Raw genomic sequence first — 18743 nt, forward strand, 5'->3', positions numbered from 1 at the left:
ATTCAATTTAAACCTAGAAACACACCTTTAGGATTTTAGACAAATTAAAAACGTTTTGATGTAGAACGGTTTTGCATTTTTGCAAATTTGGTCTTTCTTTTGGAACCCACTGAGATTTATTCACATCTCTTAGACATATGCATGCTAAAATCTGTTTTCTGTCAATGCACTGCTACAGGTTTAGTTTGTATGAAGTCCAGCACATCGGTAGTGGAGCTTGTCATGCTGTTGTGCTCACAGGTGAGATTTCTCTCTTTATTCTCTCCAATCATTTCATTTATACAGTACTTCCTTTTATTCTTCAGACTTAAGTCCACCAAAGAGCCACTAACTTTCACTATTTTCTATCACCACTACATGATTAATACAGCACAGGTTACATTCAAATCTCAAATAAAATAAACTACATTTAAACGGCTTCAAATCTTGGAAAGGGTCACAGTGCTGCAACATTTTGCCAGTCTCATGAGCCTCCTTTGAAGCTAGTCTTTGAGCTGGACCGAAACAGGATCCGATTTCAGACCCACCCTACAGCATGCTGAAGTCAGCGCAGAAATCACTGCATACTTTTAAACCAGACCCATTAGCTTACATTTGTGCATTTAGGAGGCACTTTTATCCAAAACAACTAACATTGCATTCGGTTTGTACATTTTAGCAGTTCATGCATTCCCTTGGAATCGAACCCAAGACCTTTACTAGCACTATGCTTTTCAGTCTGAGCTACAGGAATGCTGCTTTAAACTTCAAGTGTTAAGCATTCCTGTTGTTTTTTCCACAGTCTTTATGTGGAATATGGTTAACTAACAGAGTTTGAAATTATTTACAGTGTTTAGAAGTGAAGAATTGTCACTTACCTTTAAAACACTCCATGGAAATCCACTGCGCTCCATACTTGCCATCAATCTACACAAGGAGAAATTTCACTTTTCTTACCACTAATCAAACATTTAAAAACAAAATGATCATACAGTTACATCTGGATGTCAGATTCTAATACTAGGAACCCCACTGAACCTCTGAACTCTCCTAAAATATCTAGATATTTGACTACAGCATCTCAGCAGGCTTCCTCTGCCTTCAAAGTTGGAGGTTTAGGGTGTAGCAGTGGCCCATGTGATGTTTGATGGCCTCTCATCCTCCTCTCCCCTCCCTCTCCTCTATTTCCCGTCATCACTCCATCAGCACATATAGTATTACTGAAGCTCTAGGCCCTCCATTAGTGGCTCAGGGGACGAAACTGTACCCTAAATATTGATTGGCAGGAAGCAGAAGGTAATGGGAGCTGACTGTGGTGTGTCCTTCTAGAAGCATCTGCAGCTGATGCTAAGTGCATTCTGCCTCTCTTTCTCAATAATCACTCTCTTATGTGGCAAAGAGCCAATCAGGAAAGATCATCAGTACGTCTCTTCAGCAAACCACATCAGGCACCTATATCATCCACTCTGAAAAAAGACACAAACAATGTCTTTATTATCATAAAAATATGCACAAATCAGTAGAATTTGAGCAATTTACACGTTGCATATTTAGAATTTCAGGAATGCATTTTGGCTTTTAGCTCAATTATTTTTTATTTAGCTCCATAATGGTTATTTTGTGGTGTTTCAGGAATGGCAGAACTCAATACAGAAAAACGCAGGACTTGCGTTCATTGAACTTATTAATGAGGGGCGGTAAGTGTTTTTTAAAAAGAATTTTAAAGTCATTTCATACCAAAAACAATGTTCACTTCTTCCATACGGATTTCTGTGAGAACTGGTGCAATATATTGGAAGGAGATGCTCATTATGCAAAATGATACAAAAATAATCGGTATCGGTGTCATTTGAAATGTTTCAAGTGTTTTTTTGTTTCAGGCTTCTGTGTCACGCCATGAAGGATCACATTGTCCGTGTCGCCAATGAGGCTGAGTTTATCCTCAACAGGCAGAGAGCAGAAGATGTTCACAAACATGCCGAGTTTGAGGTCGGTCAGTCTATGTGGATCACTGTGCCATAGGTTCATGGTTAATAGCTTATCATACATGAAGTACAAAAGGGACTCCACCATGTGAAGATCATTTCCTTTGCTCTTCCTCAATAGTCCAACTGTGCCCAGTACGCTGCAGACAGGAGGGAAGAGGAGAAGATGTGTGATCACCTGATCAGTGCCGCCAAGCACAGAGATCACGTGACTGCAAACCAGCTGAAACAGAAGATCCTCAACATTCTGACCAATAAACATGGAGCGTGGGGAACCATGTCACAGAGGTTCACAATCTCACAGTTTCCTGTTAACCTTTACCTACTGGAATTTCTGTTTCTCCCTCTTGCTTTCTGGCCATTCATCGCCTCTTCTTCTCTCTCTCTGTCTTTACCACCTCAGTCAGCTGCATGATTTCTGGCGTTTGGACTACTGGGAGGATGACTTGCGCAGGAGGCGGAGATTCGTACGCAATGCCTTTGGCTCCACCCACCCGGACGTGGCTCTCAAATCTCTGGAGGAATACGGTCAGCCACAACACATCCTTAACCCCTCAATTTAATTTACAGTGTCCAAATGTGTCACTTCTACTATGATCATAGACATTAAAATGTAGTGATGTGTGTCCAAATATTACTACATTACATTCATTTTTATTTAAATATTCTTGACAGAAAAAAATAGATATTTGTAATGTTTTAATTCGAGACTTTTTTTAAAGAAACTGTCTGATATTATCATAGATTTATGAAATGAGAAATGAAAGTTAAAAAATCAAGCATCATGCTATTTAAATACATTAAATGTTTGTATTTAACATTAAACTGCTGTAATTTGTAGCTTACTTTTGACCTATTTGTATATTTACCAATTTTATTATTCTTATAGTAATAATAGTGTTTGTTTTATTTGTAACAGATTAATTTGTTCATATTTATCATAGTTGTGATAAATATGTACATATTAAAAACAAATAGTGTTACACAGTGTGTATATATATATATATACATATACTGTATGTATATATAGGTAAAAACATATCATTATAATTGTGAACAATATGTAAAAATAAAAATAAACAGATAAAATGTCTTTTTTTTTTTTTTTTTGTATAGGCCCTGAGGAAGAAGAAGGCATGAAGTCCCAGAAGTCGTTCCGCAATCATTCGGTGGTCAGTCAGAACCCTGAGACGGAGCTGATGTTGGAAGGAGACGATGATGCCGTCAGTCTGCTGCAGGAGAAAGAGATCGACAACCTTGCAGGTATTCAGCGTCGCTGCTGCACACAATAGGCTGTTACTCACAAGCTGCCTCCTCAAATCCTATAGTAAGGGTGCCATAGCACTGCTAAACAAATGAGTGTTAAAGGCCAGCCTGCACCAACAGCGCCGCTCTAGCTGGTTATCTGGAAACCATTAGTGTGCTGGTTCTTTGATGTATTGTTGATGCATGTGCTAATGTATTCAACTGTACTTTATTCCTAGTGGCTTTTCGTCCGAGGGTGTTTATCTCAAGAGGCAAGTTTGGTCTTTCAGTAAACGAGTATGCTAATTAATGTTGCAGCCCCGAACAAGCTCCAGCCCCTCCGCCTTTTGATGCAGATCTCAACTGAATCCGCACAAGAGTGTGATTATGAGCTTAAGTGCTACATCTGATTTTGACATTGAATGTCTGAATCGCTAAATTAACCAATTAACGCTTATCAAATTAGCCACTTATTCATTATCTTAATGAGCCGTTGACTGTATTTAACATATTATGGCAATTTAATCATTATTTAATTAAACGAATAAGCTTGTTTTTCCCTTAGATTTTTCTTTTTTACAGAATAGTTTCTTAGTCAGTTTGATCAAAGAGGTCTTTGTCTTTTCATCTCAATGTGAAAAATGTGGGTTAAAGTTTTTGATCATGTGCTCTCAGAATTTCACCTGAGCTATAAATGCTATGTGACATATATCTAAGCTGTAGGAAAATAACATATTGATAACAGAAATCAGCTGATGGCACGCCAATTTTTAAAGACCATTAATGCTGAAAGACACTTTTTAAAACTAGATGATGTTGTTACGGCATCAAACTGATTGGTCTTGAAAGAGAAAATCCCAAGCTATTGGAAAATCTAACCGTAATCACTAATCCAGGACTAAGGACTTTAAAATGTAGAATTTCTCATTGTGTGGCATGGTTTCTTTCAGGTCCGGTGGTTTTGAGCACGCCGGCCCAGCTCGTTGCTCCCGTGATTGTTGCTAGAGGGACGTTGTCAATCACCACAACCGAGATCTATTTTGAGGTGGACGAGGATGATCCAACTTTCAAAAAGATTGATGCAAAGGTATGTGCCACTGCCAACGTCACCCTATGAGTTATAGCCTCATTTTTCTTACATTGGAGATTACATTTTTTATTTAAGATTTTATCAGTTGACATGAATATTATCCAGTCAGAATTTCAGGATCATCTGTTGCTATTGTCTCAAACGCTGTCTTCTTTGCTATTTACAGTTCCTTTGTTTGTATCTAAATGCTGTGCTTGTGTGTTTGTCAGGTGTTGGCGTATACTGAGGGTCTGCATGGGAAATGGATGTTCAGTGAGATCAGAGCAGTTTTTTCCAGACGCTACCTTCTCCAAAACACTGGATTAGAGGTCTTCATGGCCAACAGGAGTAAGACATCAACATGCCAAACAGCAAAGTCAAATTGGTGTTTAATTCAAGTTTTGTTTTTTGTTTTATAAATAAAACTTTTTTTTTTTTTTCTTCATCATATCATTTCCACAGCGTCCGTCATGTTCAACTTCCCAGATCAGGCCACAGTAAAGAAGGTAGTGTACAGTTTACCTCGGGTCGGCGTTGGCACCAGCTATGGCCTCCCTCAGGCAAGGTAAGGTCTTTGATGTTGTCTTTTCAATATTGAAACTGGTTCTGTATATGAGATCAGTTTAGGAGGGGTTCTTATTTACTATTAGTTAACAGTTAAATATTTAGTAAAATGTGTTATTAGCCAATGCTAATTGATTGTCCTTTTTATTTGGCTGTTTCTCCCATAGACGGATCTCTCTGGCGACGCCAAGACAGCTCTTTAAATCATCTAATATGACTCAGAGATGGCAGCGGAGGGAAATTTCAAATTTTGAGTATCTCATGTTCCTCAACACTATTGCAGGTACGATTGTTATTTTCTGCACAAATAAGTTTCCAACAGTTGCATCTAATATTTTCATATAATAAATGTAATAAGTTACCTGCTCTCATACAGCATACCCGGTTGTTATTTGTTTGCAGGGAGGACCTATAATGATCTGAACCAGTATCCTGTCTTCCCCTGGGTCCTGACTAACTATGAGTCAGAGGACCTGGATCTCACCTTGCCTGGGAATTTCCGGGATCTCTCAAAGGTGTGCCACTCCCGTCTTTTACCATAACTAATTTAAAGCTACATAAATCCCCCAGAATTTAGTATGAATCGTAAGAAAATGTTTAAAAATCCCCTGTTTGTTTTAGTCATTTTAATTTTATTTTATCTAAATGTTATATAATTATATTTACACTACTGTTCAAAAGTCGGTACGATTTTTTAAAATGGTTTTGAAAGATCAAGGCTGCATTTATTTTATAAAAAATACAGTCAAAAACAGTATTATTGTGAAATATTATTACAATCTAAAATAACAGTTTTCTGTTTTAATATATTTTAAAATATATATTTAATATAATATATTTAAAACTCCATGCTCACCAAGGCTGCGTTTGATCACAAATACAATAAAAACAGTAATATTGTACAATATTATTTCAATTTAAAATAACGTTATTTTCATATTATTTTAAATGTAATTTATTCCTATGATGGCAAAGCTGTATTTTCAGCATTATTACTCCAGTCTTGTGTCACATGATCCTTCAGAAATCATTCTAGTATGTTGATTTGGTGCTCAAGAAACATTTATGATTATTATCAATGTTGAAAACATTTGTGCTGCTTAATATTTTTGTGGAAACCATGATACTTTTTCTAGGATTTAAAAGATAAAAAGGACGGCATTTATTTGAAATAAAAAAAATTGTTGTAACATTATAAATGACTTTACCATCACTTTAATGCATCCTTGATAAATAGAAGTATTCATTTAAAAAAATATATTGACTAACATTGTTAACATTTAATCGTTGTGTACATAAAATAAATAAAACACTTTAAATATAACAGCATACCCAACATTCAGAGCCCTGAATCCAAAGTGAGCTATAGTTTTTATATATATATATATATTAGTCAATTGGTTAGTATAATAACAGAATTCCTTTCTCTCTTTCCTGTTAATGTAGCCAATCGGAGCTCTGAATCCAAAGCGAGCCGTGTTCTATGCCGAGCGCTATGAGACATGGGAGGACGACGGAACTCCGCCCCATCATTACACATCCCTCTACTCCACCGCGGCGTCCAATCTCTTCTGGCTCCTCAGGATAGTGAGTCCTCACTATAGTCCATTTTCATTGTATTGTCTCCCGTGACTTCAAAATCTTGATTGTTTGAACAAAAAGCTCTTTATGAAACTCTAACCCACTTTCTCAATCTCACAGGAACCCTTCACCACATTTTCCTTGAATTGTAATGACAACAAGTTCGACCATCCTGACCGGACGTTTTCTGGCATCGCACGCTCTTGGCGAAGTTGCCAGAGGGACACGTCTGACGTTCGGGTGAGCTAAAGTTTGTTAGGTAAAAACGGTGCTGTAACTGATTGTGTTTCTGTGCTGTGAAGTCAACGTGTTTGTTTGTACGACAGGAATTGATCCCTGAGTTCTACTACCTCCCTGAGATGTTTGTGAACAGCAGCGAATATGACCTGGGGCTGAGAGAGGACAGGACGGCCGTGTGTGACGTGGAACTCCCAGTCTGGGCCAAAAAACCAGAGGATTTTGTTCGCATCAACAGGATGGTGAGGGATGGAAAGATTGTGTGCGCATCTAAGCACTTTTTTTTAAGGGTGCTCCGCTTGATTGGTCGCTGATCGTAATCGGCCGATAATTGCTTTGGGATGTGTGATCGGCGGTCTCTATAAAGGCCGATCCAGAAAAGCCGATCAGATGACGCAAAACTCGCGAGACAATTTTTTTACGCCCTGGTAAAAATGGCTTCACCGGTCTGGCAATTCTACAAGGTGTGTAAGAAAACAATTCATTAGCAATCTGCAATGTGTGTACCATTCCGCGGCCGCTTGTCAAACTGTGCTGCCTCTCTGCTCAACCCGTAAATAAATCCATTGATCCGCATTTTACGTTCGAGTTCTTCAATGGTCTAGTGGGAGATCTTTTGCCATGCGTGTCCGAGGTTACGGGTTCTAATCCGCACTCGTAAATATTTTTCTCTCTCATCAAAACTGAATATGTTCATCAGTTATATCAAGCAAGAACACGTTTGTGTTTTATTTTCCGCAACGGCGATAGATTGAAGCGCGCTTCCGAGTGAAGACTGCGCGAGGCACAGAGCACTGTATCCATGCAACTGATCGCCGCGGCAACGAGCGCGCAGCTTGAGTTCAAAAACACATTTTAGCGCTAGATTTCTTATTTAATAGCGAACTAAATGAATGATCTGCTAGTTAACTGAAGATGTTTTATTTATTTATATTAGGTACATGGTGGGACAGACTTCGCTGGATCTAAAAAAAATCAATCTAACCATAGATGTGACCAGTAGTGGTGGCTTTCTTAATCTGTTCAAAATAATTTTGCAAGGGAATTATTTCACACACACACACACACACACACACACACAAAAAAAGGTTTCTCTACCTCTCTCTTCCTCTCTAAATGCCCACAAAATCTGACTAAGCATATAGAAAAAAGCAAAGTTATAGATACAGATATAGAAGTTGGTAGTTTTTTTTTTTGTTTTTTTTGCTGTGCACTTTAGGTTACTACCTGTGGTCCTTTAAGTGTATTATAAAGACTGATGGCTGACTGACTCAAAACATTATTTTGGCTATAGCCTTTTTTGTTGCTGTTTTTAGTTTAAAGTAGTCTAAAGCAAAATTTAAAGACTCAGATGTTCTGTCTTTTATTTATTTTATTTTATATTCCACAGGAAAGTTGTGTGTCAAGCCCTAAGCTGCTCCCAATAACCAAGCTGCTATGTTAATACATGTTGCTTGCAAATAAATACACAGGTGTCAATTCATGATGCATTGTCCTCTCTTAAATGTAATACTTAATGTACATTCTAGTTAAATATAGTTTAATAAGTAATGCTACATGATAAAAAGTAGTCTTCAAATAGACCCTGTAATCGGTGATCGGTATCGGGTGATACAGCTTCCAGTAATCGGCGATCGGTGATCGGCCCCAAAAATCCTGATCGGAGCACCCCTACTTTTTTTGGGAAGAAACCTTTGATTTTCTCAAATCTGTCAAGAATTAAAGTCAGATGAGGCCAATTCCTTGAACGGAGCAGCTCTAGATAAACTTTGAACCTCATGAAGCCTTTACAAGGCTAGTAATTTCTTTTTGAAGCCCTGATTGTTCCCCGTATTAACCCTGTTGTCCTCTGCCGTGTCAGGCGCTGGAGAGTGAATTTGTGTCCTGTCAGTTGCACCAGTGGATCGATCTCATCTTCGGCTACAAGCAGAAAGGCCCGGAGGCCGTAAGGGCTCTCAACGTTTTCCATTACTTGTCTTACGAGGGCTCCGTGAACTTGGACACCATCACAGACCCTCAGCTCAGAGAGGTAAGACCCCTCGTCTCAGAGGTCAGTGAGCATTGATTCAACCGAGGGTGTTGATATACAAACTTGTTCTACGGGTGTGAATCACATAAAGCTGTTTTTTAATGGGTTTCTATTAGACATTGCCCAGTACTGTTTTATTTCTTCTGAAAGATAGTGATTTTCCCAATACAGATTTATTATTTATTTTATTTTAACATTTTAGTGTTTCAATCATGTATGTTGAATGAAATGCAGAACTGACTTTTATTTTAGTTAAAATAGTCCAAATAAATAAAACAACATTAAATAAGACAGCCAAAAACATTACATTTTATAATAACATAAACAGTAAATATTACTAGTGCTGTCAAATTGATTAATCGCATCTAACATAAAATTTTAGATGCGATTACATAATATGTGTGTGTATATGTATTATTATATTTATATATATATATATTATATGTATATTACTGTGTGCACAGAAATGTATATAATATATATAAATATAATAACATATATACACACACACACATATATATTATGTAAACAAAAACTTTTATGTTAGATGCAAATAATTGCGATTAATAGATTTTACGGCACTAAATATTACACATTCAATAATTTAGTAATAATAATAATTAATCTTAAAATGCTTAATGTCAATAATTAAGATTAATTATTGACAAAATGCTTAATGGTATTAATCTTGTTTTTTAACATCTAAAAAAATCAAATAATTTATTAAGCAATTCTTATAAAATTCAAATATTGTATTGTTATTAAACTACTATTATTAAACAAATTAAAATACTGAAATAATTTACCTGTGAACACCATTGTTTCCTGTTTAACAAACACAAGCGCAGTGCTGCTGTTATTCATCAGTAGACCTGATATTGGAACCGATAAGAATATTGGTTTAAAAAAATGGATGAATCTTGATCATCAGTCTTTAATGGTGTCCCCTGTCAATATCCTTCTCTCCTCCATCCAAAATGAGTGCTTATGTATTTCATTTCTAAACGCAGCATGCTAACAGCTGTGCTCGGCTCGTGTTTCCATGTCTGTCTGATGTGAGGCAGCTCAGATGTCTGTCAACTAAAGATGTAACGGCTTGTTTTGTGTCTTCTTTGTCTCTCTGTAGTCCACGGAGGCTCAGATTCAGTCGTTTGGACAGGCTCCATCACAGCTGCTAATAGAGCCTCACCCTCCACGCAGCTCCGCCATGCACCTGGTGAGACTTTTTTTTAGATTGAGATCTATATTACATCTCTTTTATCAATTATATCTATATTAGATCTCTTTTAAATAGATCAATATTGTCTCTTGTTATTTAATTACATCTTTCATCATGATTTGTCTTTATTACGTACCTTTTATGTAGATCAGTATTACACTGTCTTCACTAGTTGCGATGCACCAAATTTGTATGACCTCATATATACGAAACGCTAATCACTGGCAGGTAGTACATAAAATTCAGATTATTATGCAATAGATTTATCACATCACACCGGGTTTTACACCTAGCGAGGCTGCCTAGGGTTGGATGTTATACACATCACCCGAACTCCTCCCCTTTCTGACAGTCCAAACCAACCCAAAACTGATCCTGAACTATATCCTTACCCAGAATCCTGCCCTGTGCTTTTCACCTTGTTTGCTCCATTGTAATTTACCTTTCTAATTCCCTGTCCCTTCCTCTCTCCTTTTACTTCCCTACTTTTCCTCCTCTTCTTCTTCCTCCCTTCCTCTTCCTTCTCCTCTTTCTCTCTTCTGCTCATCAGTGTTTCCTTCCTCAGAGTCCTCTGATGTTCAAGGACCAGATGCAGCAAGATGTAATCATGGTGCTAAAATTCCCCTCCAACTCTCCCGTCACGCACGTGGCGGCCAACACGCTGCCTCACCTCAGCATTCCCGCTGCGGTCACGGTCACATGCAGCCGGCTGTTCGCCGTCAACCGCTGGCACAACACAGTCGGTGAGTCGCAACATATCACTTCGTCTAAGGTCTTTGTTATTGTTTTTACACAAGATTAATGGTGTGTTTTGTCCAGGTCTCAGAGGTGCTCCGGGATATTCTTTAGAACAGGCTCATCACCTCCCTATTGAGATGGACTCTCTGATTGGTGAGTTTCTCAGGTCATGTGTCCATGTGTTTTTACCTTTTACATCACTAGGGACAGTTCTGAAATTACTTCAGTTGATAGACTGATAAAGCGTGTCTTTAAACCAAAGACTTACAAAGATGCTCTTAATATACTCATTTTACTATATGGGCCCTATCTTGCACCCGGCGCAAATGACTTTATACACTGACGCATGTATCATTCCTATTTTGCACCCGCGCAAATGACTTTATACACTGACGCATGTATCATTCCTATTTTGCACCCGGCGCAAATGACTTTATACACTGACGCATGTATCATTCCTATTTTGCACCCGCGCAAAGCGGGCTTTTCCCTCCACAGACGCACGTCGGTAAACTAGGAAATGAACTTGCGCTCCCCGGGCGGGTCGGGGCAAAAAGGAGGGGTGTTTCTGCGCAAACATTCCCTAGTGCTATTTTGCAGTTCCAGAAAACAATTCCGTTGCGCGTTGTTCATAATGCTATTTTAAGCGCGCATGCTTGCCCATAATGTAGCGGGTGCACAACGCGCATACACTTTGATTCTCTCATCAACACAGATGCAACAGTTTTTATTTTTGCAAATCATACATTATAACAAGGGAAAATATTAACACATGAGGGAAATCATTGTGGTGTCCATGAAGATGTAAAAAAATGTAGGCCTAAATCTAGCTTACACATTTACCCAAATTTTTCAGGCTAATTGTAGTAATGACGGATCAGAACTGTTTGAGCAATAGTGGCAAGACACATATGTATATAAGGACATCTGACAAATCAGTTTGTCCGTCAAGAACCAGGGAAAAAAAAATCTCCCATCCCCATACAACGTCACTTCTCTGTAGTGTTGTTTTTGGCGGCCTGTTTTAATTTTAGTTTTAGTCTAGTCTTTGTGTCAAGCTGTCATTTTAGTTTTTATTAGTTTTAGTCACATTCATACTCTTTTTAGTCTAGTCTAGTTTTAGTCGACCAAAACTGATGTTATTTTAGTCTAGTTTTAGTCGACGAAAACTGATGACATTTTAGTCTAGTTTTAGTCGACGAAAGACAGTCTAGTTTTAGTAAATGAAAATTGTATTTTAGTCTCTTTTTAGTATTCTATTTAACCCAGTCAATATAGTATAAGTACCTATAGTATAGACGAAACCAAAATTTTCTTTTAGCCAAACCCATTTCAAACAATCTTATCTTCTGTTATCTTATTATATTATTGTTACCTTAAAGACTCAAGAATACATCCATTCCAGACACTGAAAATGCTCTGATTTGAATTTACAACATATTTATTTTACCAACCAAACATGTTAGAAGTAGCCTACACACATGATGAAATGAAAGTTTATCCAAATGTCATGTCTTCTTTTTCTCCCAAAGACGAATCCCTTTCTCTGTGTCAGACTTAACTTTGTTTGTTGTCGTTTATGCTAACGCCTGTTTCACACTCCGTATTTTTTCCCGCACCCATGTAGAGCCTATATGGTTAGAGCGCTCACACGCACGCGGATGCGGTCCGTCAATGCGTGCATGCATAACAGCAGAGCAGAGATCTACACAGTAGCCTACCTCAACAACGCGACATAATGGATGTAGGCTAAAAATATTGATTTGAAATAAAAAATAGAGAATAAATGTTGTGATTCAGTGGTACAGCCGTAGATCAGTTGCGCACTGCAAACGCAACACACGTGAAAGCACAATAGCGTGTGCTTCTCCTGCATACACACCACAACACGCACCGCATACGCACTACACACGGAGTATGTGTAAAACAGCCGTAACTCACATAATGCCGCGAGTGGGGCTTGAGGATGTGAAGTCGCCTGCGTCTGCGCAGTGCGATCTGATGCAGCCCCTGAAGTGACACACGAAACAGAAATGCTGCATAATAATAATGCAAGTAAACGAGACGAAATAACCTTAAATAACATTTCGTCTCGTCTCGTTTTGGTCAACGAAAATGAAGAGACATTTTAGCATAGTTTTTATTTTGTAAACCACATTTGGTCTCGTTTTATTCGTCAACGATATTGCATTATACATTTAGTTATAGTCATCGTCACATGACCAGCATTTACGTTGCGTCTCGTCTCGTTTTCGTCACGTGATAAAGGTTCGTTGACGACGATATTTAGTCATAATTTTCGTTGACGAAAGCAACACTACTTCTCTGTCTTTCACTGCCCTGACAAGAACGTCGGTCTCCTCGGCTGTGAACCGCTCCTGGCGCGCGCCTGGTAAATCTGCCGTTATAATAGCAATCCGCCATGCAACATGCGCACCTGCTCTTAAAGGGTATGTTGGATAACGCTCTGATTGGTTTATTTCACGTTACGCCCAAACCACCCCTATGAATAATGAAGCTATTTCAGACCAACCCCTTTTAAACTTGCGTCGGGCGCAAGAGTCATTTATCCCGCCGGTAAAATAGCAACAGCGCCCAAGACCCGCCCACAAAGTTACTTGATACTTGCGTTTCAGATCGTTAAAATAGGGCCCTATGTGTGAAAGTGCAACACGCAATATGGCGGAATAGAAGCTCCAGTTGCATATATGCTTGAAATAGCATAAGAAACAACATTTATGGGACAGTTCGTGTCAGACTTTGTTGCTGATTTGAAATATGTCGTTTCAATTTGAGTATGGCAAGCAGTTTTTGAGATTTCAGGATTTCTCCATTCAAATTGATAGGATTTGGTCTTGGATGCCCGAAATAGCTGCCCAAAGGATTGTTGCAAATATGGCTGCCGAGTAAACAGATTTTCCTTGAAAGGGTCTTTTTTTTATACTCAAAATAATCATGCATGGTCTGTTTTCTTTCCCAGCCAATAACTCTGGCATTACTAAAAGGCAGATCACAGATTTGGTGGATCAAAGCATCCAGATCAACACGCACTGCTTTGTGGTGACAGCCGACAACCGCTACATCCTGGCGTGTGGTTTCTGGGACAAGAGCTTCCGTGTTTACTCCACCGAGACAGGTGCGTGTCTCTTTGGTGATTGCGGATGCCAAGTAGCACATATAAAATACTTTCACTCTTTACTATAATGAACATGTGCTGACCTGGTCACTCTTCATTCAGGGAAGCTCACTCAGATCGTGTTTGGCCACTGGGATGTGGTGACTTGTCTTGCGCGATCTGAGTCCTACATTGGGGGCGATTGCTACATCGTCTCCGGCTCACGAGACGCGACCCTTCTGCTGTGGTACTGGAGCGGGCGACACCACATCATCGGAGACAATCCCAACAACAGTGAGCACAACGCTTTTAACCAACTGAGCCTGTGCACATGAGCATTGCTTTGATTAACAGAACTCTATGCTCACCAAGGCTGCATGTGATCACAAATACAATAAAAACAGTAATATTGTACTAATATTATTTCAATTTAAAATAGCTTTAATTTCATATTATTTTAATTGTAATTTATTCCTATGATGGCAAAGCTGAATGTTTAGCATCATCATGTTTAGCATGCTGATTTGGTGCTCAAGATACATTTCTCATATTATTATAAATGTTGGAAACAGTTGTGATGCTTAATATTTTTATGGAGACTATTATATATATATTTTTTCAGGATTCTTTGATAAATGAAAAGCAAATATTTGAAGTATAAATCTTTTGTAACGCTATAAATGGCTTTACTGACACTTTTTATCAATTTAATGCTTCCTTGCTGAATAAAAGCATTCTTTTTTTTTTAATCTTACCCGCCCCAAACTTTTGGGTGGTAGTGTATATGATTTCACATACATATTTTAACATTTTCTCTCTTTATTCCATGACATGAGTTGTAGTTCTGTGGCTGTTAACGGAGTTGATTTTTAAGAAACCAGAACTTGACCGTGTGTTGTATTGTAGGTGATTATCCAGCACCCAGAGCGGTTCTGACAGGCCATGACCATGAGGTGGTGTGTGTGTCAGTGTGTGCTGAACTGGGACTTGTCATCAGTGGGGCCAAAGGTCAGTCGGAGAGGAACCAGTCTAACTAATAGCATATCTGAATAATGGGCTATTTTCAGACTAGTATTGGTTTGCAAGAGAATTCATATATAAACCATTGCAGATAAGGCATTAAAGCAATCTTAACTCTTTCCCCGCCATTGACGGAATGTTCCGGCTTTCCTTGTTTTCACTGTAATACGGTAGGGGTCGCTATTACGCAACTTCTGAAAGAGTGCTGAATCTCCTGATCAAAACACGTGCGAGGAAGATGCAGAAACAAGCGATCTCATATGTAATCATATGCATATGTAAAATAAAACGATCATCAACATTAAACGGCATATAAATCAAAACCGCTTTATGTTACTGAATGAAATGTCGACCCAGGACAAACTGGGACTGTGAAGCTTTAGGGGTGTTCATGGACTCGATCTACTCGTTTTGATCATATTCTGAATAGTCTTTGACAAAAACGTGATTTTTTTTCTCAGCTTTTTGCTTAAAATTCTACTTTTATTTTGAAATTTACCCATATTCAAGTGTTGATAAAAAAAAAGAATGCATTATGTTAGAATAATTAAATAAATTAAAAACTATATACTGTATATATTATTTTTCTAAATCAGAGGGTCTGTTCTTTCTTTTGATATATTGAATGCTCAGACATTATATTCTGGGGGCCATGAAACTTGTGGAAATGATCAAAAACGCTGGCAGGGAAAGAGTTAAAGATTTTTATTTACGATTTAAAAAAAATGATTTTTTATTACTTTCTTATTTCTCAATTATTTAAATGTCTGTGTTTGCTGTCTGATGACAGAATTGATCTGTTCTTGATGTTGTCTTGTTTTACAGAGGGGCCATGTTTGGTGCACACCATCACAGGAGATTTACTGCGGGCCCTGGAGGGCCCCGAGAACTGCCTCCAGCCCCGCCTGATCTCTGTGTCCAGTGAGGGCCACTGTATCATCTACTATGAGAGAGGACACTTCTGTAACTTCAGCATTAATGGAAAACTCCTGGCCCAGATGGAGATCAATGACTCCACACGCGTAAGAGGAGACGCACACGTTTGAACAGAAACAAATACACGTTCACATGAAACAGTCTCCATATTTATCTTCACTTTATTTCCCCTCAGGCCATTCTGTTGAGCAGTGACGGTCAGAACTTGGTAACAGGAGGTGATAACGGTGTTGTTGAAGTCTGGCAGGCCTGTGACTTTAAGCAGCTGTATATTTACCCCGGATGTGATGCAGGCATCAGGGCTATGGACCTGTCCCATGACCAGAGGTGAGCATTCCTCAACTATGGGGATTAGGTCATTTGAACTATCTAGTGCTTTTATTATATACATAACATTCATGATAGATTTACTTATGTATGTTATGGAAATGTATCATTTGAATGAATGTATGTTATATATATATTTGCAGGACTTTGATCACTGGGATGGCGTCGGGCAGCATTGTGGCGTTTAACATTGATTTCAATCGATGGCACTACGAACATCAGAACAGATACTGAGACAGAGACAGGAGGAGAGAGGGACCTTGTTTAGGGCTCGCAGATGAAGCAGTGAGAAGGGTCGAGTTCATATCCTGCTAGACAGTTGATGGTGTGTCCCTGTAAGTCCCGGGTGGAGTCAAACCCAGATGAAAACACAAGACATATCTCTAACGTTACTTAGACCTTTAGGGTTGTCCTTCACTCCCCACATACCATGACGAGTTGCCTAAAGTCCTTTTGTCTGCAAAGATCATCGTACAGGATCGTAGCCGAGAGGACGGCAGGACTGGATGGACTGTAGCGCAGTTCCCAGCAGGGGAGGGTTGAGGGAGGGAGGGAGGGGTTCTGGGGTGAGATTAAGACGCAACGGTGAACTTAATCTTTGTAAATACGAACTGCAACGGCGCAGTTCTTCACTGCAAGGGGATAAAAATCATACTTCCCGCTCGCTCTACATTACGGAAGATCCCATCACCTTTAATTTATTAATGACTTGCTGTAAGATATTGTGTAGTTCCAACGAAATGATGATGAAGGCCTGCCGATTCACAGGGAGGAAGTGAACTGATCTGACGGGAAACAAGCTTCTCTTTCCTCTTTGTATATTTGGTAATTGTTTTGTCATATATGTAAATATTGTGATGGTTAGGAAAGCCAGGCATGTAAGCGGGCCATAAAAAAGAAAACAAAGAGGAGAAAAAAAGCAACAAAAAAAGAAAAAGAAACCCTCCCTCACTCACACGTTTCATTATTTATGAGAGAAAAAAAATATTAATGTTAAAGTTTTTGTATCAGACACTTTGCACCGGTAACATCCCATAATTTATCGACGTGTTAGGATTTTTTTGTTTGTTTACTGCCATATTTAAGCCCATTCTCCATTGTATAATTTGTGCATTGATGTTTGTTGTATTTAAATAATTAATATTATAATCATATGTGATGATTACGTTGTACAACCACAGCCACAGTAAGCAATATCCTTGTAGCCAAGAGTGACTGCAGAAACGCAGTTTAATACGTGGATTAAGATATTTGAAATCCGCACACACGCATACTGAGACTTTTTTTTTCCCATCCCCCTCCTAAAAAGTGTGAGAGAAAAGAGTGAGAAGGATATTTTTTCAATCAGCAACACTATGATAGTCGGTTTACTACAGAGGTGCAATTACTAGTCAGCTGGAAGCTTCAGTGGAATTCAGAAATGAACAAATTATGCAAAGAATTTGTTGCTCTGCCTTGGCATTGGCCATTGGATGTGAATATAGATGAGACAGAGGCGCATACGGTAAATAACATGCAGGTCTGTCTCAGTCTAGGTGAGTGGTCAGTACTGTATATTTGATTTGATTTGTACATTTGCTAAATATCTTTTGTTAATTTATTTTGCAAGATGTAGTTGATCATGATGATTGCATATAATTTTAATTTATTACTTTATTTTATTTGTCTGCATCGTTTGTGGAAAGGAGAGGAATAGTTTATTGGCAGGAAGTAAATGGTGGATGATTTATTTGATTGATTCAGATGTAATTTTTAAATTCAGTCCCCACCTGCTGTTTCATGCATTTGCTGCAACTTGAATAAGCCAGAATCTCACAGGTGTCTCTTAAAATGTTTAAATATTAATTCATGCCAATATATAGATCAATAACTGTAAAATAAAATTGTTTCCTTTTTGTCGTATTTACAATAAAACAAGCCAAAACATCTTTTTGAGGTATTCGTATTTTTTTTCTTTAAACATTTGACAGTCATGAATTATTCAGTGGTCACATACTCTTGTTTTTTTTTGTTTTTTTTGATGGATGCGTTCAAAATGTCCGAAAAGAATACATACACATGCACAGATTGTTTATCTTTAATGGCATTTTAATAGTGATAATATCGATTACTGTTTGTTTTGTTTGCTTAACCAGCTTTATCATCATCATTAATCCGTGTTCTTATTTGGTCAAATATATTTTATTGTTAAAATAAAACGTTATAATCAAAAGCTTATTTGTTAAAAAATGAGGAAATATTTGTTTTAAAACTTTTGTTTATCATTTTACATTAGTTCAAATATATATTTTTTTATCAAGTTGGTAGGCTACATATCAACCACTCAGCCTTTGACATTACAATTATTTGTATGAAATTAAATTACAGACAGGGGAAATGTAAAACAATGCACGAGAACAGCACTGTCCAAGTGAAAAAACAGAAATAAGCTTTATATATTTCTTTTTCATTGCAAGTCATGGTCAGTGAAAATGTAACGCTGTTGTTGCCTGAGAGAGAGGGTAAAGTGATACACGTTATCAGTTCATTTCCAAATATCTCTGTCTTTGAAAAAAACAACAACTGTGGTTTGTTTGTGAATATGCGTTAGGTTTACATTAGAGATAATTTAAAATAAGTTATTTGTGTGATAATGATTCATGTAGATCTGATCTGATGCGTTTTTGAAAACTCTTGCTACTTCATACTTGAAAACAGTG

At 38.0% G+C, this 18743-nt stretch overlaps 1 protein-coding gene across 9 annotated transcripts in view; it reads left to right on the plus strand.

Moving 5' to 3' along the window:
- The window catches only part of nbeaa (neurobeachin a), a 130572-nt gene extending 113992 nt beyond the window's left edge, over positions 1 to 16580 (plus strand). For 5 of the 9 annotated variants that reach the window (XM_056239651.1, XM_056239645.1, XM_056239646.1 and 2 more), the window contains 24 exons: positions 179 to 240; positions 1612 to 1676; positions 1860 to 1968; positions 2086 to 2252; positions 2368 to 2492; positions 3081 to 3227; positions 4160 to 4296; positions 4509 to 4626; positions 4741 to 4843; positions 5010 to 5125; positions 5245 to 5357; positions 6289 to 6429; positions 6544 to 6663; positions 6750 to 6902; positions 8522 to 8689; positions 9816 to 9905; positions 10459 to 10651; positions 10728 to 10799; positions 13627 to 13782; positions 13885 to 14055; positions 14668 to 14769; positions 15607 to 15803; positions 15893 to 16044; positions 16188 to 16580. In XM_056239651.1, the coding sequence (XP_056095626.1) occupies positions 179 to 240; positions 1612 to 1676; positions 1860 to 1968; positions 2086 to 2252; positions 2368 to 2492; positions 3081 to 3227; positions 4160 to 4296; positions 4509 to 4626; positions 4741 to 4843; positions 5010 to 5125; positions 5245 to 5357; positions 6289 to 6429; positions 6544 to 6663; positions 6750 to 6902; positions 8522 to 8689; positions 9816 to 9905; positions 10459 to 10651; positions 10728 to 10799; positions 13627 to 13782; positions 13885 to 14055; positions 14668 to 14769; positions 15607 to 15803; positions 15893 to 16044; positions 16188 to 16278 (3068 nt within the window). In that variant the 3' untranslated portion in view covers positions 16279 to 16580. The remainder of the gene's footprint in view (positions 1 to 178; positions 241 to 1611; positions 1677 to 1859; positions 1969 to 2085; positions 2253 to 2367; positions 2493 to 3080; positions 3228 to 4159; positions 4297 to 4508; positions 4627 to 4740; positions 4844 to 5009; positions 5126 to 5244; positions 5358 to 6288; positions 6430 to 6543; positions 6664 to 6749; positions 6903 to 8521; positions 8690 to 9815; positions 9906 to 10458; positions 10652 to 10727; positions 10800 to 13626; positions 13783 to 13884; positions 14056 to 14667; positions 14770 to 15606; positions 15804 to 15892; positions 16045 to 16187) is intronic. The other 4 variants (XM_056239647.1, XM_056239648.1, XM_056239653.1 and 1 more) reach the window with 1 other exon arrangement.
- The last annotated feature ends 2163 nt before the right edge of the window (positions 16581 to 18743 follow it).

Source organism: Rhinichthys klamathensis, unplaced genomic scaffold, assembly GCF_029890125.1.
Source record: "Rhinichthys klamathensis goyatoka isolate OS25496 unplaced genomic scaffold, OSU_Roscu_1.1 h1tg000569l_1, whole genome shotgun sequence".
In the NCBI taxonomy this organism is placed as follows: Eukaryota; Metazoa; Chordata; class Actinopteri; order Cypriniformes; family Leuciscidae; genus Rhinichthys; species Rhinichthys klamathensis.